We start from the raw sequence: 23,667 nt of genomic DNA, 5'->3' as shown, positions 1-23,667 counted from the left end.
TGGCCTCACCTGGAGGGTGAGGGGAAGAATCACCTCCCATGCTGGTAACACTCCAGCCCAGGATACCATTCACCTTGTTTGTGGCAAGGGCACATTGTTGGCTTATTTCGGGGTAAAAGCTACTGTTCTTGTTGATAAATATTAGCAATAACAAGTTAAATTTGGAATTAATACTGTATTAAAGTAAAAAGATGTTGAATCCATTTAATTTTATCTAGCTGAAAGATAAAGAGTTTTATAAGTTTTGGTGCAGTTAAAGAAGAAAAATATTTTTCTGCAAGAACTCAGAAACTATTATCAGCAAATAATTTTTTACTCTCCCATTGCTGCAGTCATAACAAAATGAATGCAAGATAGTTGTTTCTAATCAGAATATGAAATTTTAACCACAGCATTGAAATTTTCATAATAATATGCAAAATATTAAAAAAATTGATTTTCAAAGTCAGAAAGATTCTAGATTTGGAGGTGAGGCTGATTTATTAACTAAACAGATGTGTGGAAATTACTGATGCATGAAATTTCTGTGCCTTCGCTTCTCACATTTGCATATGCAGGATCGTTTAAAAAAACTAAGCATGTTTTAAACTGATCTACAAAATATCAACCTTGCTGCTCATGTAAATAATTTTTTAACAGATAACTTTAGTGTAACACCTACACCTACCTTATTTTTGGACTGCTGTGTTTGAAGAATTGCAAGAATTTAGGTATCATGATATTGAGTGGTCGGTCCAATGCATCACTATCTAAAATTTCAGCAGAGTCTTCACATATCTTCTGAAGAGCACCAAATGCACCCTGTTTAAAAACAAAGAAAACCCAATAACAACAAAAAAAATATGTTCTTTTACATTTTGCAGAAAGTAACATTTTAGGTTTTGTACCAAACATAATTTTAGCAAAAGACCACAGTAAACATAGCTAATTAACAAAGTAAATGTAGCTGACTAAATATGGAGTTAAATTAAAATAACCTTAAAGACTTTTTATTTAAGCACTTTATACTATCATCTGTAAGATCTCAAGCTGGATGAGTCTATAACAGGTAAGTGGTAATTTTAATTTTAACATTCAATGCTCATTTATTTATTCATATTATTAAAAATGCTTAAAAGCAAGATTTTTAAAAAATCAGACAAGACTTTCTCTTCATAGCTTAAAACAGTTAAGCTGGTATTTATTTATTTTTCTTCAGAAACACTGAACAAAAAAGATTATATATGTGCATATACACACATACAAAATACTATACATATATACAGTATCTATGAAGAGAGACAAAAAATATTCAAATTTAAATAATAATCCATTTCAAAATAAGCCTCCTTACCTCACAGGTATTGTAATCTTCAGAATCCAACAGGCTGCAAAGCTTTGGTAAGAGGTCAGGCCAATTCTGTAATTCCCCTTTTGAAGCAATGGTTGTTATCAGAATGCCTAAGTGAATCAGAGGAATAAAGGAAATGAGATCTCATATATCTTTACAGGTTTCACACCGATTTTTCTCATTTTACTCTTCTCAAAGATCTAAGGAGTTAAGAAATTTCTTGTTTTATTAAGAGCTGGCCAACATAAAAAGAGGAAGTACATTTAATTACAAATGGTATTTAAAGGGCTTTGAAATGCAAAGGCAGGTTGCTCCTTCCTGCTATCATGAAGGGCTCAGATGTGAGAAGTCAAGCACAAAGTAATTCCAGTTAAGGTAATAATCATGTCCGAATACTCCAAGGAAGGTTCTGCTCTACGTTTACTAAAAACGGTACAAATCTTGACCTCCAGTAAACATAGAGTAATATCCAGCTCAAGTCACCCCCTCTTTATTATGATACAAAGGCATGAACACTGAAAGATGTCATTCTAAAAAATTATAACCCATTGCTAAATTATGTGTTCACAACTTTACTGTTTACACAAAACATTAAGAGCACATGCTGATGTCCAGGTGTTAGAAAGATAAATTAACTTCTTGGTAGAATTGCTTTGTTAAGGTTTAGGGCTAGACATGCTTCAGTGATCTCAGACATAGTGGACACAAAGAATGCAGAATTTATGGGCCACAAGGACATCTGGCAGAACTAATAAAGCCAACTCAGCAACTGTACAGAAATCAGCTCCAACTGCGTAAAAGATAATTCTGGCAGGGGAAGACTGCAACCACTGACTTATGGACCAATGACCCAAGAAACCCTCCGACCCAAAAGAAGAGGAAGACTGAACATGCGGAATAATTAGCATGAGAAGTGAGAGAATCATTAACCAATAGAAGGTAGAAAACTAATTAATAAGAGAACTATGTAACTTGTAGCCAGTGATCATTAATGCCTTTGTTAAAATGTATAAATAGTGTAAGGTTTTGATGATCGGGGAGCCAGCCTTTTGTGGGTTACCAGTCAGCTCCCTACTTTGCACCAACTAGAATAAAAAAATAGAAATACCTCACCTCAGTGTGTGAATTGGCGCTGTGCACAGGGCAGCAAGCCCACACTCAGGACAACAATTCTAAGACATACCTACTAAGAGCTTACACACTATGGCAGGTCATCCAGTGATCAGCTGTAGGGGTTGGCTGATTCAGATCCAGCAAATAGAGAGGATGGCCCAGAGAGTCACTTCCATTTTCAACACTGTAGTGGGTTTCTGTGGCTGGGTTTTGGTAGCAGGGGGGGCTACAAGGGTGGCTTCTGTTAGAAGCTGCTAGAAGCTTCCCCTGTCCCATGAAACCAATGCCAGTCGGCTCCAGGACGGACTTCCTGCTGCTGGCCAAGGCCAAGCCAATTGGGAGTAATAGTAACGCCTCTGTGATAACATATTTAAGAAAAGAAGGTTGTTGCACAGAAAGAATTCCATCCAGGGAAGAGCGGAGTGAGAACATGGGAACAACAAGGTAGACACCAAGGTCAGTGCAGAAGGAGGGGAAGGAGGTGCTCCAGGAGTTGGAGCTGTGGCCCCTGCAGCCCATGGTGCAGCCCATGGTGGAGCAGGCTGTCCCCCTGCAGCCCATGGAGGACCATCGGGGTGCAGAGACCCACCTGCAGCCCATGGAGGAGCCCATGCTGGAGCAGGTGGATGCTTGAAGGAGGCTGTGACCCTGTGGGAGGCCCAAGATGGAGCAGGTCCTGCCAGAGACCTGCAGCCCGTGGAGAGGGAAGCCCATGCTGGAGCAGGTTTTTCCCGGGTAGGACTTGTGGCCCCTGTGGGGGACCCACGTCAGTACAGCTCATCCGTGAAGGACTGCACCCCATGAAGGAGTGACCCACGGGACAGCAGTTTGGGAAGAACTGCTGCCTGAGGGATGGACTCATGCCAGAGAGGTCCATCAAGGACTGTCTCCTGTGGGAGGGACCCCATGAGAGCAGGGGACGGACTCCTCTCTCTGAGCAGCAGCAGAAACAACAACTGACCATAACCCCCAAGGAAGGAGGGGTGGGGGGAAGGTGTTTTTAAGACTGTTTTATTTCTCACTCTTTGGCTCTTATCCTGTTAGTAATAAATTTAAGTACTCTCCCCACTTTGAGTATGTTTTGCCTGTGAAGGTAATCAGTAAGTGACTTCTCCCAGCTCTTACCTCTACTCATGAATCCTTAGCTGGTTTTTTTTTCCTCTCTCCTCTGTCCAGTTGCAGAGGGACAGTGAGAGAGCAGCTTTAGTGGGTACCTGGTATCTGGCCAGGGTCAAATAGCCCAGGAAAATCTAATTAGGTGACAAGAATGGGGAAAGCTGCTTATAAACTCGGACTGACTATGAGTCCATTTTGCCTCAACTAGTAATCTCCCAAGTGAGAAGTGATGAAAAAAAAGCTTTCCTAAGCTTTTTCATTGAGCTAATCACCCTATATCCTTTTTCTTTGGAATAAAATGTTAAAACTGTTATTAAATATACAAGAATACAGGACCATATTACCTCCGAAATAGATGCATTTATTTCCTGGTAAGTTTGTGGGTCTTCAAAATATGCAACTGTATTTTTTGAAGTTGAATACATATTTCAATGTTGGCACAAGGGTTTTTAAAACCTGTACCGCACAGCACAGAGAAGTTCCACAACGTTACTTATTTCGCAGTTAAAATAGAGAAAGATTAAGTAAGGATACAACAATGCGTAGTTATCATTATGTCTCCAATCACAGTTCTAGAATAGATGCTATTGCCATCTTTATTGTCCTCAGTAAGGTGACTTCTGAGAAAGGGATTAATAAGCCTGCTTCCATCTTGATCAAAAGGTATCATCTTTTGTCTGGTTATCAGACGCCAGAGACCACAAAGGCTGCGTTACTTCTTCCCTGATGCTATTTTGATGTACTTGCTCATCTTCCTCTCAGATTCCAGAGATCTTATTTGTTACTGACTCATTAAATTGTCAGTGCTTCAACAGCAACAATATCACAGAATCACAGAATATGCTGAGTTGGAAGGGACCCACAGGGATCATTGAGTCCAACTCCTGGTCTTGTACAGGACCATCCCCAATAGTCACACCGTGTGCCCAAGAGCATTGTCCAAATGCTTCTTGAACTCTGTCAGGCTTGGTGCTGTGATTGCCCTGGGGAGCCTGTTCCAGTGCCCAACCGCCCTCTGGGTGAAGAATCTCTTTCTAATATCTAACCTAAACCTCCCCTGACACAACTTCAGACCATTCCCTCAGGTCCTGTCATTGGTCACCAGAGAGGAGATTAGTGCCTGCTCCTCCTCTTCCCCTCACGAGGAAGTTGTAGACTGTGATGATGTCTCCCCTCAGTGTCCTCTTCTCTAGGCTGAACAGACCAAGTGACCTCAGCCACTCCTCATACAGCTTCCCCTCAAGGCCTTTCACCATCTTTGTCCTCCTTTGGACACTCTCTAATAGCTTAATATCTTTCTTATATTGCGGTGACCAAAACTACACACAGTATTCAAGGTGAGGCCACACCAGTGCAGAGCAGAACAGGACAATCCTCTCCCTTGACCAGCTGGCGATGCTATGACTGATGCCCCTCTGGACACAGTTGGCCCTGCTGAGTCATATTCAACCTGCCATCAACCAGGACCCCTAAGTCTCTTTCTGTGACACTGCTTTCCAGCATCTCATTCCCCAGTCTGCACGTACACCCAGGGTTCCCCCATCCCAGGTGCAGAATATGGCACTCTCCTTTGTTGAACTTCATATGGTTGGTGATTGTGCATCTATGGTGGTTTGACCCTGGCTGGATGCCAGGTACCCACCAAAACTGCTCTGTCGCTCTCCTCCTCAACTGGACAGGGGAGAGAAAATATAACGAAAAGCTCATGAGTTAAGGACCAGAAGAGATTACTCACCCATTACTATCACAGGCAAAACAGACTCCAATTGGGAAAATAAGTTGAATGTATTAAAAATCAAAACCAGAGCAGGATAATGAGAAGTAAAACAAATCCTAAAAAACACCTTTCCCCCACCCCTCCCTCCTTGCTGGGCTTAACTTTATTCTCAATTCTCTACCTCCTTCTCTATGCAGCTGCGCAGGAAGATGGGAATGGGGGTTATGGTCAGTTCATCAAACATTGTTTCTGCCACTGCTTCCTCCTCGGGGAGACTAGTCCTTCCCCTGCTCCAGCATGGGGTCCCTCCCACAGGAGACAGTCCTCCACAAACTCTGAAATGAGTCCTTCCCATGGGCTGCAGTCCTTCACAAACTGCTCCAGCCTGGGTCCTTTCCATGGGGTGCAGTCCTTAAGGAATAGGCTGCTCCAGCATGGATCCTCCATGTGGTCACAAGTCCTGCCAGCAAACCTGCTCCAGCATGGGCTTCCCTCTCCATGAGGCCACAGGTGCTGCCAGGAGCCTTCTCTAGCACAGACTTCCCACAGGGTCACAGCCCTCTTTCAGGCATCCACCTGCTCTGGCATGGGTCTCCTCCACAGGCTGCAGGTGGATCTCTGCATCCCCATGGACCTCAATAGGCTGCAGGGGGACAGCCTGCTTCACCATGGTCTGTGCCACAGGCTGAAGGGGAATCTCAGCTCCAGCACCTGGAGCACCTCCTCTCTCTCCTTCTCCACTGATCTTGGTGTCTACAGAGTCGTTTCACATATTTTCACTCCTCTCTTCTCTGGCTGCAATTACATCTGTGCAATAACTCTTTTTTTCCCCTTCTTAAATGTTACCCTAGAGGCGTTACTGCTACTGCTGATTGTCTCAGCCTTGGCCAGCAGCAGGTCTGTCTTGGAGCCAACTGGCATTAGCTCTGCAGGACATGGGGGAAGCTTCTAGCAGTTTCTCAAAGAAGCCACCCCTGTAGCCCCACCTGCTAGTAAAACCTGGCCATGCAAACCATTTACAGCATCCTAAAGAGCAGCTATGACTAACAAAGGCCAACTCATATGCTAACAAGGCAGCCTAGGCAGGTAGCAATATTTTTGCACCTAGTTAGTATGAAGAGACCCGTGAGTACTGGACCAACCTCACTATTAAGACACAAGCCTACATGGATCCAATACTTAATTACTTCACATAGGAGGGTGAAAAAATACTAAATAGCGACTCTTACTATGTAAGCATACAATTAATCAGTTGGTATGCATCTTCAGAGCTCAAATATGCTTGAATAATCTTTGTAAGGACCACTTGAAGCTCAACAGTAATTGAGCTATGAATTCAAAAATCTTTCCTCAAATCAAACAATAAAATACTCAAAACCAAAATGCTCAAAACACAGCCTGCAACCTGCCACCTCCCCTAGCTGTCACCACCACCAAACCACTATAAGAGAGCAATCCAAACAGAACTGTTATATATTCTCCTGAGGGAATTGGCTGATGCAGTTGCCAAGCCAATCTCCTTGATATTTGAAAAGTCATGGCAGTCAGGTGAAGTCCCAGGTGACTGGAAAAGGGGAAACATTGTACCCATCTTTAAAAAGGATGGAAAGGAAGACCCAGGGAAGTACTGACCTGTCAGCCACACCTCTGTGCCTGGGAAGATCCTGAAACAGATCCTCCTAGAAACTATGCTAAGGCACATGGAGGACAGGAAGGTGATTTGAGACAGCCAGTACAGCTTCACCAAGGGCAAGTCCTGCGTGACCAGCCTAGTGGCCTTCTATGAATAACTACATTAGTGGACAAGGGAAGGGCTACGGACGTTATCTACCTGGACTTCTGTAAAGCCTTTGACATGGTCTCCCATAACATCCTTCTCTCTAAATTGAAGAGAGAGATGGATTTGATGGATGGACTGTTCGGTGGACAAGGAAATGGTTGGACAGTCACACCCAGAGAGTTGTGGTCAACTGCTCAGCGTCATGAGGAACATCAGACAAGTGGTGTCCCTCAGGGGTCCATATTGAGACCAGTGCTATTCAATGTCTTCATTAATGACATAGACAAAGAGATTGAGTGCACCATCAGCAAGTTTGCAGATGACACCAAGTTGAGTGGTGCAGTTGACATGCCTGAAGGAGGGGATGACATCCAGAGGGACCGAGACAAGCACAAGAAGTGGGCCCATGGGAACTTCATGAGGTTCAATAAGACCAAGTGCAAGGTGCTGCACCTGGGTCGGGGCAACTCCCAGCCTGGGGAATGACCAGATAGAGAGCAGCCCTTCGGAGAAGGACTTGGGAGTGCTAGTGGATAAGAGGCTGGACATGAGCCAGCAGTGTGTGCTTGCAACCCAGAAAGCCAATCATATCCTGGGCTGCATCAAAAGCAGCATGGCCAGCAGGTTGAGGGAGGTGATTCTGCCCCTCTGCTCTGCTCTGGTGAGACTCCATCAGGAGTACTGCATCCAGCTCTGGGGGCCCCAGCAATGGAAGGACATCAACCTTTTGGAGTGAAACAGGAACCAGGCCTAAAAGAGTTAACTGAGATATCTTGGCCTGCTAAGAAACCCCAATGCCTGTTTTGCTAGAAGAACATTTTAGGAGCGCTGGTTAATATCATGTTCTGTTCTGATCACTGGACCAAAGGCCTTATTATAGAAAGAATAGGAGTAGTACACACACGATAATAAATTAGGTAAACTAGATGTTTGAATAAGATATAGAAGGCCCAGAGCCAGGATTTTGCAAGCTTGAAGAATTCAGGTCACCTAACTGAAGAGGTCAAATTGAGGGATGAAGGCTTGAGGAGAAGACCCCCACAGTAGAAGACTGCGCATGTCTGGAAAGACTCCGCCAAGAGACTAGCCTACTTATTAATATGTATGTTAAATGTTGTAACCATGTATCTTAAGTGTATAAAATGGCTTGCTTTTACACTTTCAAGTTGAGCAAGTTTGTCCAGCATGAGCTGGCTTGCTCCCAATGTTGAATAAACAAATACCTTGCTGCTTAAAGATAAAAAAAAGTCTCTGAACAGTTCTTCATACCGGATTTTTCAGATTCAGGAGCGAGTCCAGAGGCCACCAAGTTGATTAGACAGATGGAACACCTCTCCTATGTGGAAAGGCTGAGAGAATTATTGTTCAACCTGGAGAAGAGAAGACTCCAGGGTGACCTTATAGCAACCTTCCAGTACCTGAAGGGAACCTACAAGAGAGCTGGAGAGGGACTTTTTACAAGAGCATGGAGTGACAGGACAAGAGGGAATGGCTTCAAACTGACAGAGGGCAGGGTTAGATTAGCTATTAGGAAGAAATTCTTGACTGTGAGAGTGATGAGGCACTGGTACAGGTTACCCAGAGAAGTGGTGGATGCCCCATCCATGGAAGTGTTCAAGGTCAGGCTAGCTGGGGCTCTAAGCCACCAGGTCTAGTGGAAGGTGTTTCTGCCCATGGCAGAGGGGTTGGAACTACATGATCTTTTTGGTCCCTTCATACCCAAACCATTCTATGATTCTATGATATTCTTATATACTTCAGTCAGCTCCATTGTACTTCCCCGACAACTTCTTTGATCAGTCAGTCAAGTACAACTTTCTACAACCTTAAATCACTACTGTCCTTAAGGAAACGGAGCATAAATATAGTTCACAGTAACACAAATTCACAAGAGATGAGACAGCAGGAAAAAACAAAGAGATGCATATTTTCCTCTACTCCAAAGTCCTTAACCCAGATATCTGGAGAAAGAATCCTATAGAAAGAGCAAAGGATTCTAAAGGGGCAAACATTGGTAGATTATTTGTCCTGGTATCATCTAGGAAAGAGTTCATTTTCTTCTCAGTAGGTGGTACAGTGCTGTATTTTGGATTCAGTATGAGAATAATGCTCATAACACAGTGATGTTTTGGTTGTTGCTGAACAGTGCTTACCCTGAGTCAAGGGCTTTTCAGTGTCTCATGCTCTGCCAGTGAGGAGCTGCACAAGAACCTGGGAGGGAACACAGCTGGAACAACTGACCCGAATTGGCCAAAGGGATATTCCACACTGTAGAATGTCATGCTCACTATATGAACTGGGTGGAGGTGGTTGTGAGGGGCCAATTGCTGCTCAGGGATGTGCTCGGCATCAGTCAGCAGGTGGTGAGCAACTCTATTGTTGTTATAGGTTATAAATCCAATAGGGGAATTTTTCTTCCCTACTCCACTGTAAGAAAACGGAGTGAGTGGGGGGAAGGGGGTCAATTAGCCTTACAAAATATTCTAGCTGGCCAGACCGCATTCCTAATGGATGGCCCATCAGAGGCTGGGTGGAGACGGGAGGAGTTTTGGGAGAGGATGGCTGGTTCTTCTCAGAGGGGAGAGATCAGACTGCGGAATTCTCTCTCTCGGACAGAGACAGGGTCTGTGTCTGGGCATTTTTGGAGAAAAGGCCTGGAAAGCCGGTCTTTCTGGCTTTTCGTCCTGGTGAGGCCTGACCACCGGCCTTGATCGGCTTGCACGCTGCCTCGTGATTCCAGCCGGGACCTACTGGGTTTTTCATCAGAGTGTTGTGTGCTCGCAGGGAGAGAAGGGAGGAGCCTTGAAACACCGTCATCTGAGAACAACAGTGAGTCCCGTGGGGGGTGGACTGTTTTTCCTTCTGCCTTTCTTCCATTGGGGGAAGGGTGTCCGTTTTCTTTTTCAGCTTCTCCCGCGATCCGAGACCACCCCCCAGACCCCACTCCCACGCGGTGACTGCCAGAGCCCAACAGCGCCCCCTGCAGACCACCACCACGTAATGGAGGCTCTGCACCTCCAGCGATCCAACAGTGCCCCCTGCAGGTCAACACAGAGAACTGCAGGCTCTGCACCTCCAGTGATCCAACAGCGCCCTCTGCCGACCGTGATAAAAACTGCGCTAAAGACAGAGAATTATTCAGACCTTTTTTTTTTGTTCTTTTGTTTGAAGGGGTCTTTTGGGTACAGGACTATTGTCTAGTTATTTTTTTTGTGTTCTGTTACTGTTCTTGCCAACATACATATATCTTTTAATAAAGGGTTGTTATTTCTTCTGGTTTTTTTCCACACTTCCTCTAATAAAGCCCCCTTAATTTTGAATTTACAATTGCTGAGAGAGGAGTTTGGTTTGTCTCATAACTCATCCTCTTTAGTAAACATTCCAGTCTCTTTAAACTGAGCCAATTGTGCATCGCTTGTTTCTCTTAGCTTCTGTTACTCTCTCTCCCTCTCATGACAATTATTATAAGTATTATTAGTATATATTTATTATTAATATTATATTGATGCCTTAGAATTTTTAAGATCTTTCGCAAATATGGATTTTAGTATAACTGTAAAGTTTCTCACACTTTAGAATAGTAGTTGACAGTTACCAAACCTATTCTTAAGCTTCATATCAAATTTTCCAAATTCTTTAGGTTTGTTTAATGTTCTTCTGAAGGAAAGGGACTCTTGCAAGCACATCTTATTTGAGACATATGCACCTGGACTGGAAAAAGGATATCATTGTAGTCAAAGCAACCTTGAAGGTCCAGATGACCCTGAGTGGTCTGGGGTGCAGGCTTCAAACCTGTAGCTGTCATCAATACTTTGTTTCAATGAATATGTGAAAAGTAAGTGAGAATATCTAATGAATATGTAAACAGTATGTCTAATAAAAAGCCCTGTCTATCTGTCATTTGGCACATTCAGTTAGAGAAGCTATCCTCCAAGTGTCCAGTGCACTGAATAAAGAATCCCTGCTTTTTGCTAATTACAAATTGGTGTTAAGGAGTTCGGTTTTGCTGCTTTTTGGTATCATTTTTGGCAACCCAGATGGGACACTCTACCTGATCTGCCGTGGCTCCAAGGGATCTCTGGATCTACACTCCAGTACCAGGACTTTCTTGGAGAAGACCAGAGATCCCCGGACCAGTCTGAGACTCAGGTAACATCCCATTCAATAATAAAGCATTCTTTTTGGAAATTCTGCCCATATAAGACATGTGGATCTTCTAGTGCATTAAGTGGGTTATTTGGTATTCCAGAATTTGGTATCTGGCTTTCTTTTATTGATCAATAATTGTTTTGTATTTGTTTCTGTATTGTAACGTAATGGGCCTACATTTCAGAGATGGGTAGGGGACAATCTAAAGGGAACACTTTGAAAAAGTTCCCACTTGGTTGCATTTTGTGATACTGGAGGAAGATTGGCGGACGCCCTGGGAAACACCTACCAGGGAGAATTGAATTAAGTACTGTAATCAAAGGTAGCCATTATATGAGCTAGACTCTGGAGAAAAGTGGTCAAAAAATTGAACATTAAACTACAATACATTGTTACAGTTAATGTTTTCAAGACAAGAACAGAAGTGGGATGAGGTTATGTATGCTGATAAGTTTTTCACTTTGTGGAACAATCTGGAAAGGCAGAAAGATTGTGGTGTGAATCCAGCCTCCTCAGATCCCTTAGTGTAAGCCCTTGAAAAGGAGAATCATTCATTCATGGCTAGGCTTCGCGAACGAAGATTTGGGAAGGCTCTATCCACATTTGTTACAGGCACGCTGGTGGCTTATGAGGCCAATACGAGACAGACATTTCCGATTGCAAAAGGCACAACAGAAAGACTCCTTAGATGGTATATTCTGCAGAACACGGTTCTTTCTGCATTGCCTTTTCTCCTTGAGAGTGATCCTGCGTGTGTTCTCAAAGGAGACAGCTGCGTTATAGATGGCGTGTCTCCAGGTCTCCCGATTGGAGGCCAGAGTAGACCAGTTATGGTGATCAATATGGCCAAAGCTGAGATGTTGTTTCAGGGAGTCCTCGTATCTTTTCTTCAAGGCTCCTTGGCAAGTTCACCATAAAGCAAGATCTTAGGAAGGCAGTGGTCCTTCATCCTGGAGATGCGCCCTGCCCATCGCAGCTGTGTTCTCATCAACATGGCTTCTATACTTGTGACTGCTGCTTGCTCTAGAACAGATGTATTGGTCACAAAATCTGACGAGTGGATGTTTAGGATTGTACGGAGGCAGCGTTGATGGAAGCGTTCTAGGAGACGCAGGTGGTGGCGGTAGATGACCCATGATTCGGATCCATATAAGAGAGTAGACAGCAATATGGCTTTGTAAACACTGATCTTGGTACTTTTCTTCAAGTGTTTATTACGCCATACTCTTTTGTGGAGTTTTCCTAAAGCACTATATGCCTTTGCTAACCTGTTGTCTATCTCTCCGTCAATCTTACCATCCGAGGAGATGAGGCTACCTAGGTAATTAAACTGCTGGACTGATTTGAGCTCTGATTGGCCAATGGTGATGTGGGGATGATGGGGGACTTCCTGAGGTGCAGGTTGATGGAGGACCTCTGTCTTCTTTAAGCTGACTTCCAACCCAAAGAGCTCAGCAGCGTCTGCAAAGGAAGATGTTAAACGCTGCAGAGCTGCTTCTGTGTGGGCAACAACGGCGGCGTCATCAGCATAAAGCAGCTCCCGGACAAGATGGTTTAAGGTCTTGGTGAGGGCCTTCAGACGCCTTAGATTGAATAGACTTCCATCAGTACGATATCAAATGTAGATACCGTCCTGATCATCGAGGTCTGCTAAAGAAGACGGTGAATAGGGTAGGAGCGAGAACGCAACCTTGTTTCACACCATTCTTAATTAAAAAGGTCTCAGAAAGTGTGTTGCCATATCTGACTTGGCCGTGCTGATCCTCATGGAGTGAGATGATCATTTCAATGAACTTGGGGGGACAACCTAAACGTTCCAAAATCTGCCACAGACCTTTTCTGCTCACAGTATTGAAAGCCTTGGTGAGGTCGACAAAGGTTACATAAAGACCTTTGTTCTGTTCCCTACACTTCTCTTGCAGTTGTCTGAGAACAAATACCATGTCTGTGGTACTTCTCTTGGCTCTGAAATCACACTGACTTTCAGGTAGGATTCCTTCTGCTATAGTAGGTATTAGTCTGTTCAAGAGTATTCTTGCCAGGATTTTGCCAGCAATGGAGAGCAGAGTAAGACCACGATAGTTTGAGCAATCTGATTTAATTCCTTTCTTCTTATACAAAGTGAGGATGACTGCATCACAAAGGTCTGATGGTAGTTCGCCGAGTTCCCAACAGCGCACCACAAACTCGTGAAATTTGGTGTGGAGTGCAAGGCCTCCGTATTTCCAGACTTCAGGTGGAATTCCATCAACCCCAGCTGCCTTGATGATTTTCACCTGCTGTATGGCCTTGAGAGTTTCTCCTAAAGTGGGGGCAGTATCCAATTCATACTTTACTGGTTGTTGTGTGATGGACTGAATTGTTGAGTCTTGGACTACGCGGTTGGTACTGAAAAGAGTCTGAAAGTGTTCACACCATTGATTCAGAAAGGAGGTTTTATCTGTTAGAAGCGTTTGACCATCAGCGCTGAGTAGAGGGCATTGTACCTGGTATGTAGGCCCGTATGCTGTTTTCAAGGTCACATAGAAACCTTTGTGATCACCTGTATCTGCGCATAATTGAGTTTTTTCAGCTAGATCGATCCACCACTTGTTCTGGATGTCACGGAGTTTCTGTTGGAGCTTGCTGCATGCAAGATGAAAGGCTGTTTTTCTTGCGTGACAGGATGGCAGTGCAAGGTGTGCTTGGTGGGCGGTTCTCTTCTTCCTCAACAAGTCCTGGATTTCTTGATTGTTTTCGTCAAACCAGTCCTTGTTCTTCTTGAGGGAGAACCCTAAGGATTCTTCGGAGGATTACAGGATGCTGTTTTTAATATGGTGCCAGATTGTTTCAGGAGAGGAATCTGCGGAATCTGTGGAATGGTTTTCAAGCCTAGTTTGAAGGTTTGCCTGGAATCTGTCTCTAACTGTGGCTGATTGGAGATTGTTAACTTGGAGTCTCCTCCTTGGGATACTGCCCCTTTTAGGTTTGAATTTAAGATTGAAGTTGAGTTTACAGCGCACAAGCCGATGGTCTGTTTGGCATTCTGCACTGGGCATCACGCGGGTATGGTGGACATCACAAACATCTCTCTGTCGCACCAGGACATAATCGATGAGGTGCCAATGCTTAGATCTGGGGTGCATCCAGGTTGTCTTCAGACTATTTTTCTGCTGAAACATAGTATTAGTGATGGTGAGCTGTTGCTTTGCACAGAATTCTCGCAGAAGTCGACCATTATCGTTGCAGTTTCCAACACCATGCTTGCCTAATATTCCTTTCCATGCTCCAAAATTCTTTCCTACTCTGGCATTGAAATCACCAAGGATAATGATCTTATCATCTGCAGGCACCTTTTGGGTAAGACGGCGCAGGTCAGCGTAAAATTTATCTTTTTCGTCAGAGTCAGCTTGGAGAGTTGGGGCATATATACTAAAGACGACAAGGTGTTCTTTGTTGTGGAGTGGAAGGCGTAGGGAGATAATGCGGTCAGGTTGACCTGGCGGCAGATTTTCGAGTTTTGGAAGAATGGAGTTTTTGATCATGAAGCCGACACCTGAGAGATGTTTTTCGGTTCTGGGCTTACCTGACCAAAAGAGTGTGTAACCGGTACCATGTTCTCTGAGGCTGCCTTCTTCATGAAGGCGAACTTCACTGAGAGCAGCTATATCGATGTTAAGACGAGTCAGTTCATGGGCGATTAGGGCAGAACGACGCTCAGGACATCCGCTATCCCCAGAATCGAGCATGATTCTGATGTTCCAACATGCTAGAGTTAATTTAGGTATCTTTGGAGGCAGGTGCATGCCTTTGTCTTTTGATCTTTGTGCGATTGCATTGTAAGAAGATGCCCGTTGGTCTGCGGTTAACCAACCGGGTGAAGGTGGAGATGAACTTTGTTTAGGTCACCTTTTCTAGGCCCCTCTCCAAGTGGAGCAAGCAGTGCTGTCCTTGAAAAGGCTGCTTGGTCATTCAGGGTGCTGCCCCAAGAGACTGTCATCTCCGGTCAGTCTCAAATGACCAATATCCTGAACCGCCTGCATGCAGGGTTTGGTCTGCGGCTTCCAGTGCACCTTTCACCTCCCGTTTCGACCCTCGCCCGTCGCTACAGGGCTTTTTGCATGTGGGTAAAGCCTTCAAGCCTGCGCAATGGATTTTTTAGGTGAGATGCAGTATGCGCGGAACTGAACCCACCCTTTAATTCTAAGGTTCATCTGCCAGGGCCGAGCGAGCTTGGACGGTGCCAGCGAGGTCCTCAGGACGTAGGTTTAATTAGAGTAACCTTCTCTTAGATGGATGGCCTTACAGGGCTAAGCGAGCTCCATCTGCCCGGGTTTGGGATTAGAGTTGTCCTTCTCCTAGGATGACTGCCAGAAGGCTAATGAGCTCATCCTGCCCACGGATGTACTGTATCTGACCCTACGGTTTTGACCTGTCTGGCATGGGTGACCCTACCGAAGGCATGTACCATCGCCAGCATAGCTCACAACCGCATAGGATTACACAGGCTACGTTCCTGTTAGAACGGTTTGGACAAGTTTTACATTTTCTACTTATTATTATCACCTAATTATATACAATCATAAGGAGATACCCAGGAACAACCCTTTGTCCTGCCCATCCTTTCAGGATGTAACAGAGCAAAGCAAATATATCCAGAACATGCTGAACCTGGGCAGTAGCCGCAGGTGAGCCAAAACCGAACAAGCAAACAAACCGACCAACCGTTCTGGTCCCCGTACACATCTAAGGCTGGGGTGCCTTTCAAGGCCCCAGCTTGGCTGGGACCCCCATGACTCTAAAGGAACCCCACTATCCACCTTGACCATATCCTTCCTCCACTGTGTTAGCACGTATCTTCAGGCGCACTGCTCACCTGTGACACTTCATAGAGGAGTGCCCCGCTCTCCCTCCCTCCAATCAGAGGACCCCCATGTCCCACTTGATACCCCTCCCCTCTCTTCCCCCACCTCCACTTCCCTGTACCCCCCCTCCCATCCCCTGTACCCCCCTCCCCCTTCCCCCCCCAAACCTGGAAAGGTAAACCTCTGTGTGCTCCGAAGCTTCTCTCTCCTCCTCCACAGGCGTGCAGCGACTGCCGGTGAGGCTCCCCCACTCTCTCTCACCCCTCTCCTGTTGCAGTTGCGCCTGGGGCCTGAACCGCGGCGTCGGGGGGGGACTCCCGGGGGACTCCCAGCCAGCCCAGGTCCCAACCACACACACGCAGCCAGCCTGGAACTCACCACCCACACGCGGAGTGGGGGGGGGCTCCCAGCAACTCGGGACCCCACCACTCACCCACGGCGCCGGGGGGAGACTCCCGGGGAACAAAGGAGAATCAAGGGAAAAGGTTAAAGCACTATTGTTCAACGTGTAGCACAGGAAAAATTTGTTCTAAACATCTCCCTGATAAGGAGGATGACTTAAATCTTATGGTTAACCCCACTCGCAGGATGGGTGGGGGAACAGATAATCAAGCTGTAGAAACTGATCTTGCAAGAGAAGAGGCAGATTTAGCACATCTAGAAGAAAAGATGGAGAGAATGATAGAAAGAATGTGTCAAACAGAAGAGAGTTTCAGTCCAGTTGCAGGAAGAACTAGAGCTAAACAAGGATGGGTGGTAGTGGCCCCCCTACATCAGGAGGTATGTACAGATGGTCCAATTATGGTAAAAGTCTCATTTTCAATAACAGACCTTAATAACTGGAAATCGATGGCAGGCACTTACAGAGATAACCTAGACAAAATAGCAAATTCATTTGAAATTATGATTAAAACCCAGGATCCAGATTGGAAGGATATTGATACTATGTTCGAAATGTTTGATAGTACGGAGAAAGAAATGGTTGTTAAAACTAGTAGGAGGTTTTGACAGGTAATGTACAGGGTACATTGGACATTAACTTTCCCACTGCAGATCCTGAATAGGGTCCTAAAATCCCTATTTGTAGAGAAAGGTTAAATAGATACCAGCAATGGATATTATATGGAATTAAACATGCCATGCCAAAGGCAATTAACATGTCAAAATTATCGCAGGGAATCACCTACTGATTTTTTAAATCATCTGAAAGAAACAGCACAAAAATATACTAATATCAATCCTGAAACAGAGGAGGGAAGGATTCAACTAGCCCCTATATTTGTGGGGCACTCCACAGATGACATTAGGAGGAAATTACAAAAAGCTAAAGGACAAGATCAGTATCATTTAGGGACGTTGTTGGATATTGCCTGGGCTGTTTATTGGAACAGGGAAAATCAGCAGGAAGCAACTAAGCAGAAAGCAATTGCAGTTATGGAAGGAATAGTGCCCCTAGGGAGAGAAGGAGGATGAGGATGTGGACAGCCTACCTTGAACTCCCCCAGGGACACTTGGTGTCAGTCAATGTGCATACTGTAAGAAAGACAGACACTGGAAACGGGATTGTCCACAAATGAAACTTAAGAACCCTCTGAACCCTCTCATGGCCATCACCAATAATGACTATGGGGGACTGGAGGGTTCTTCCCCAGCAGAACCTCTGGTTACAGCTAAGCTAGGGAATGAAGAAGTAGAATTTTTAGTAGATAAGGGAGCTAATTATGTTAAATACAGTAAAAGGAAACTTAAGTAACAATTCTGTAACGATTGTTGGTGCGACAGGGAATCGCGAAGCTTGGCCATTTTTTAAGCCCATTGATTTCAAATTAGGAAAACAGTGGATGACTCACCAGTTTCTGTATTCATCTAATTCACCAAAGCCTCTCCTTGGGAGAGATCAATTGGAAAAATTAAATGCTGAGATCAAATTTAAAAATGGAAAAATACAGGTTGTTATTCTGGAGTCTAATTATGTGGAAGCTTCTGGTTTTGCATTACAGTCTCCAAAAGCAGAAGTGATCCATCTGCAAAAATCACTTGAGGATGCTGTGATTCCGATAATATGTGCTGGAGAGGTGCCCAGGCAATCCAAAAGAGCAGAACCCATGAGAATTACATTGAAACCTGGAGTGGGATCAGTAAGGCAAAACCAATACCCTTTGTAAATAGAAAGTCATAAGGGATTATTACCCCTTGTAGAAAAATTTATGAAATTTGGCTTGTTAAAAGAATGTGATTTTAAATTTAATACTTACATTTTGCCAGTCAAGAAGGCAAATGGAAGGGATTACTGGTTGGTATAGGACCTTAGAGCTATAAATAAAACAGTAGAAGGTATACATCCAGTAGTAGTGAATCCTTACACCTTGCTAACTACCCTAAATGAAAGTTTAAAGTGGTTTACAGTATGAGATTTGAAAGATGCCTTTTTCTGTATCCCTTTGAGTTCTGAAAGTCAAGAGCTTTTTGCTTTTGAATGGGAAAATCCAAACACAGGGAGGAAAACTCAGTTGACTTGGACGATCCTCCCACAATATTTGGAAATCAATTGGCAAAAGAACTAGAGGACCGGAGAAATCAAAACCCTACTGGAGCCTTATTACAGTATGTAGATGACATTTTGATAGCCACTGAAGCTAAACGGCAATGTTGGGATCAGACTGTGGCACTATTGAATTTCCTTGGAATGAGTGGATACAGGGTATCCAAAACCAAAGCGCAAGTAGTCCAGACCACAGTAACCTACCTGGGTTTTGAAATTCTCCAAGGACAATGGAGGTTGGGACAGGAACGGAAAGAAGCAATCTGTCAACTCCCACAGCCACAAACAGTAAGACAATTGCGTGCATTTCTCGGGATGGCTGGATGGTGTCGACTGTGGATCAGCAATTATGGGTTGGTAGTGAAGCCACTTGTATGAGCTCTTAAAGACAGCTCAGAAGGAATTTATAGTCTGGACTGATAATTCACTAGCTCCCTTTTTGCAGCTCAACCGAGCCCTTATGCGGGCCCCTGCTTTGGGACTTCCAGACTGAACGTGCTCATTTGAACTATTCACCTATGAAAGACAAAATGTAGCACTGGGCGTATTGTCACAGTTTCTGGGTGATCAAAGGAGGGCCGTGGCCTACTTGTCAAAACAGCTAGATAATGTCAGCCAAGGCTGGCCTAGTTGTTTGAGGGCAGTGGCAGCTACTGTTCTCTTGATCCAGGAAGTTCAAAAACTGACTTCAGGACTAAGTATTGTTGTTTATGTACCATATATCGTGCAGTCAGTACACGAGCAGAGAGGGGGCCACTGGTTATCTCCTAGCCGGATGTTAAAATACCAGGTAGTCTTGCTGGAGCAAGAGGATATAACACTCAAAGCAACTTCTATTGTTAACCCTGCCACGTTCTTATCTGTCCAACAAGTAGAAGGAACCACAGAGCATGATTGCTTACAGACAATAGAAGTATATTCTAGCAGACCTGACAGGAGATAGTCCTTTGGAAAATCCTGATTGGGAATTGTTCACCAATGGGAGCAGCTTTGTCTAGAATGGAAAACGATTATCTGGATACACAGTAACTACCCACCATAAGACAATCAAATCAGGGCACTCCCCTCTAATGTTTTGACCCAGAAAGTGAAACTAATTGTGCTCACTCGAGCTTTGGAATTGAGTAATGGAAAACGAGTTAATATTTGGACTGATTGGAGTTATGCCTTTGGAGTGGTACATGCACATGGAGCCATTTGGAAAGAGAGAAGACTCCTGATAGCACAAGGAACACCAGTCAAAAATGGCAAACAAATCTCGGACTTACTTGAAAGTATCCAGAGACCAGCAGAGGTTGCTGTCATGCATTGCAGAGCACACCAAGGGGGTAAGACCAAACCAGAATTGGGGAATCATTTAGCTGATAAGGCTGCCAAAGAGGCTGCAGAAAAAGGTTTGTTAGAGAATAAAGTTTTGCCTTTAATACCTCTAACAGAGATACCTCTCCCAGTAGAAAAACCCGAGTATAGTGCTAAGGATTGTCAACTAATTGATACCTTAGAAGCAAAATTTGATCCACAAGGCTGGGCAGTTAATCCAACCGGGCAAATAATAGTCCTCAAACCAGTCTTGCATGAACTAGTGGACCAGGAACATGAGGCTACTCGTTGGAATGGAGAAAAATTATTGAAACATTTACATAAGCAGGCTATAGGTCCAAAAATGACACAAATTGTACAAGCAGGTAGCCAGCAATGTGGCATGTGTAAGAGAAATAATCCAAGCACTGCCAATAAAGTAGTGATAGGAGCTATAAAATCTGGAAATGTTCCAGGTAAATATTGGCAGATTGATTTCACCTAATTGCCTAGAAAAGGAGGGTATAAACATCTCCTAGTCTTGGTGGATACCTTCTCTGGGTGCCCAGAAGCTTTTCCTTGTCGCACTGACCAGGCTAGGGAAGTGACTAAAATACTGCTAAATCACATAATACCTAGATTTGGGGTGCCTTTGGGAATAACATCAGAGAGAGGTTCCCACTTTATCGCAGAAGTGGTACAAGTCAGGAAAGCCTTGGGAATAGCTTGGGATCTTCATACCCCTTATAGGCCCCAGGCTAGTGGCAAAATAAAGCAAATGAATTATGCAATTAAATTGCAAATAGATAAAACAAGCCAAGAAACTTCCCTGACATGGGTCCAAGCTTTGCCTATTGCTCTACTTCGAATTAGAATTCAACCATGGGGCTCCAGCAAAATAAGCCCCTACGAGCTGCTATATGGCCGACACTACTAAGTACCACACATTCCTGAAAACATAAATGTAAAGGGAAAATTTGATCTGAATAATTACCTCATTTCTCTTAGTAAAACCCTACAGGATTTTCAGCAAGCAGTGGTAATCTCAAGGCCAACATGACTGGACACACCAGCGCACGAGTTTCAACCAGGAGACTGGGTCTACTTGAAAGACTGGGAAACTGCTTCTCTCCAATCGAAGTGGAAAGGACCTTTCCAAGTACTATTGACAACTTTTACTGTATTAAAACTAGATGGAGTAAAATCATGGATACATTATTCCAGAACTAAAAAGGCCGAAGCCCCTTGGGTAATGGATCGGTTGTCTGAGAAGAAACAAAATGTTCAAGTCTTGTTCTGCTATCCTGACAATAGTTAATTCAGTCTTGACTTGGGAGCAAAATTTACATCTAGTTTTATTAAAAAATGTGACCCAAGTGTTGCATAAAAGTGATTGTTGGGTGTGCACTCATTTACCTGAAAACACAATGAAGCCATTAACCATTTATGCATTTCCAATTCCAGGAGAAATTAATATTAATCACTTGCTAAACGCTTCCTGTAACACACAGATAATATAGAAATGCCAAAAATAATGTTTTGCCATTGTTTCTGCCTGTCAAAACTTCCTACCAAAAATTCTCTGTCAGCTTTCTGCCAGAAGTTCTCACTAGAGCTTCCTGCTGGAGTTTTCCTGCCAAAAGATCCTGCTATTGTTTATAGTTATCATATCTCTTTGAACATCTGAATAGGGCTACGTGCCAAGAAACCATGTACAACCTCCTTTGAACACTATAAAAGTTGAGGAAAAATTTGGGAAAATAAGGGGAGAGCAAAGGGAGAGAACTGGTCACTGTAGCCGACAATCTCTCCCCACCTCTCCCTCACCTTTCCTCTGCCACCACACGCTGCCTTACCTGCCACCGGAGACTGGAACTCTGCCAGGTTGGAGAAAACTGAGACCCACCGTGCCACATGAGTGAGTTATATCTTATCCTTCTACCCTTATCATATTTCTGAGGACTGAAAGGTGTGGCTGAACAGGACCCTGCATGGCTTGGGACACGTCATGGGGCGTGAGCGTCGAAACCACACATCCTGGTTGCATTCCAGAGAGCTAAAGCTGTTAAGACACACACACACACGCACACACACACACACCGAAGCTAAAGAGATAACATTGGAAAAAGCAGCAGAGACAGAGGAAAAAAAAAGGCAGAAACTGCTTCTCCCACACACACACCAGCTTGGCCGAAAGGTAGTTTGGTGGTATCTTTTCTCTGCTTCTAGAAGTAATCTTAGCATTTTCCAACCTTTTCTTATTTTTTCCTCTTTCTCTTTGCATCTCTTAGCAATTAATAAAATCAGTTTTGGTATCAACAGATAACTTGTATGAGTTTTAATTTTGCTCAAGGGAATATTCAAATCTGAAGTTCTTTCTGCAACATTTAAGCAGATTGTAACATTTCTTTATTGGCTTCACGTGACAGGATTCTCTTGAAGCAAAACTGTTCATTCCAAAACCTGATAATTGTTAATTTTTGTGATCGATCATTTTGTGATAGACAAACAGAGTAGGGTACCTTCCTTTTTGACTTTATGACTGTGTGACTTTATGACTTTGACTTTACAAGTTATTTTTCGGGTTTTGTTTTGTTTTTGAAGTTAATGTGCACATTGTAATTTAGTGCTTTCTGGGGAGAAAGGGGTGAAATTTTGGAAATTACCTTTTACGAGGGGCCCTCTGGATAAGCTCACCCTGCTTTTGGTTGTAATGTAACTTTTAAGAGGTAACTCTCCAGAGGAAGGAGCGAGACTTTGGGAAATTTGCTGTAACTTTCAAGGGGTGCTCTCTGAGGAAGATCGCTCCGAACTTGTAACTTTTAAGAGGGGCCTTTCCAGGGAGAGGAGTGAAGAACTTTGTAAATTTGCTGTAACTTTCAAGAGGTAACCCCTGGAGACGTATTCACTCCAAATTTATGGTAACATGGAAGATAATGTGCAAGCGCTTACTAATCTATTAGATGAATTTGGTGCCAGGCCATCTCCTCTGGGAATGGAATGGGCACAAGATAACTGGTATAATTTTCAAGCAATTCTTGATCGAATCTCTACCCTGCGGGCACGGGTAAGGGCAAGAGTCAAAAAAGGTAAAGGAAAACCTATCATTTTTTCAATATTAGGTGCAGTTGTAATAACTGGAATTAACAACAAAGAACAGCAGCTAAAAGCTCATATGGAAGTTGTTACCTCACTGCAAGATTTGGTTAAATCTTTGCAGATGCAGATGGAGGAACAAGAGGCTACTGTCAGTGTCCTCCAGGAAGAGATAAGGAATGAAAGGGCTACAGCCCGTGTGCTTCGAGAGGAGCTGTATGCAAGATTAATGAGAGAAGAAAAAAGGGAGTCAGAGCTGGAGTCATCTAAAGAAACATACCCACTCTCTGACTTAAAGCCTTTGCGTGACCAAGTGGAAAAGCTGTCGGTGTCGCTCCGTCCCCTAATTAAAACAGAATACAGAGGGCTCGGATGATGATACACCTCAAAAAACTACAAAAGAAGTTCCTTATACAGCGACTGAATTAGCTAAGTTATAAAAGGAATATAGCAGAACCCCTAAAGAATCTGAGACTGAGTATGTTTGGAGAGTCTCTCTTACTGGAGGTGACCAAATTTTGTTATCAGAAAACGAGGCTGAAGGTTTTTGGGGAGCCGGAGTTTTCCTGACCACAGGAGATAATTGTACACCCTGGTCCCTTACCCAAAGAGCAGCCTATTGGGCCGGTGGACTCAACCCCCTAGAAAGGGGAGATCCCCTGGCTATAGTGGGAAATGTTA

At 44.0% G+C, this 23,667-nt stretch overlaps 1 protein-coding gene across 1 annotated transcript in view; it reads right to left on the bottom strand.

Moving 5' to 3' along the window:
- LOC135404387 (transportin-1-like) overlaps window positions 1-23,667 on the bottom strand; it is a 107,247-nt gene that overhangs the window by 45,430 nt on the left and 38,150 nt on the right. The window contains exons 5-6 of the mRNA XM_064639114.1: window positions 1,334-1,440; window positions 668-801 (exon numbers count right to left, since the gene is read on the bottom strand). Coding sequence (XP_064495184.1) covers window positions 668-801; window positions 1,334-1,440 — 241 coding nt within the window. The remainder of the gene's footprint in view (window positions 1-667; window positions 802-1,333; window positions 1,441-23,667) is intronic.

This window comes from Pseudopipra pipra, chromosome W, assembly GCF_036250125.1.
Source record: "Pseudopipra pipra isolate bDixPip1 chromosome W, bDixPip1.hap1, whole genome shotgun sequence".
In the NCBI taxonomy this organism is placed as follows: Eukaryota; Metazoa; Chordata; class Aves; order Passeriformes; family Pipridae; genus Pseudopipra; species Pseudopipra pipra.
The sequence above is the reverse complement of the archived record's forward strand: the minus strand, read 5'-3'. Positions and strand labels throughout refer to the sequence as shown.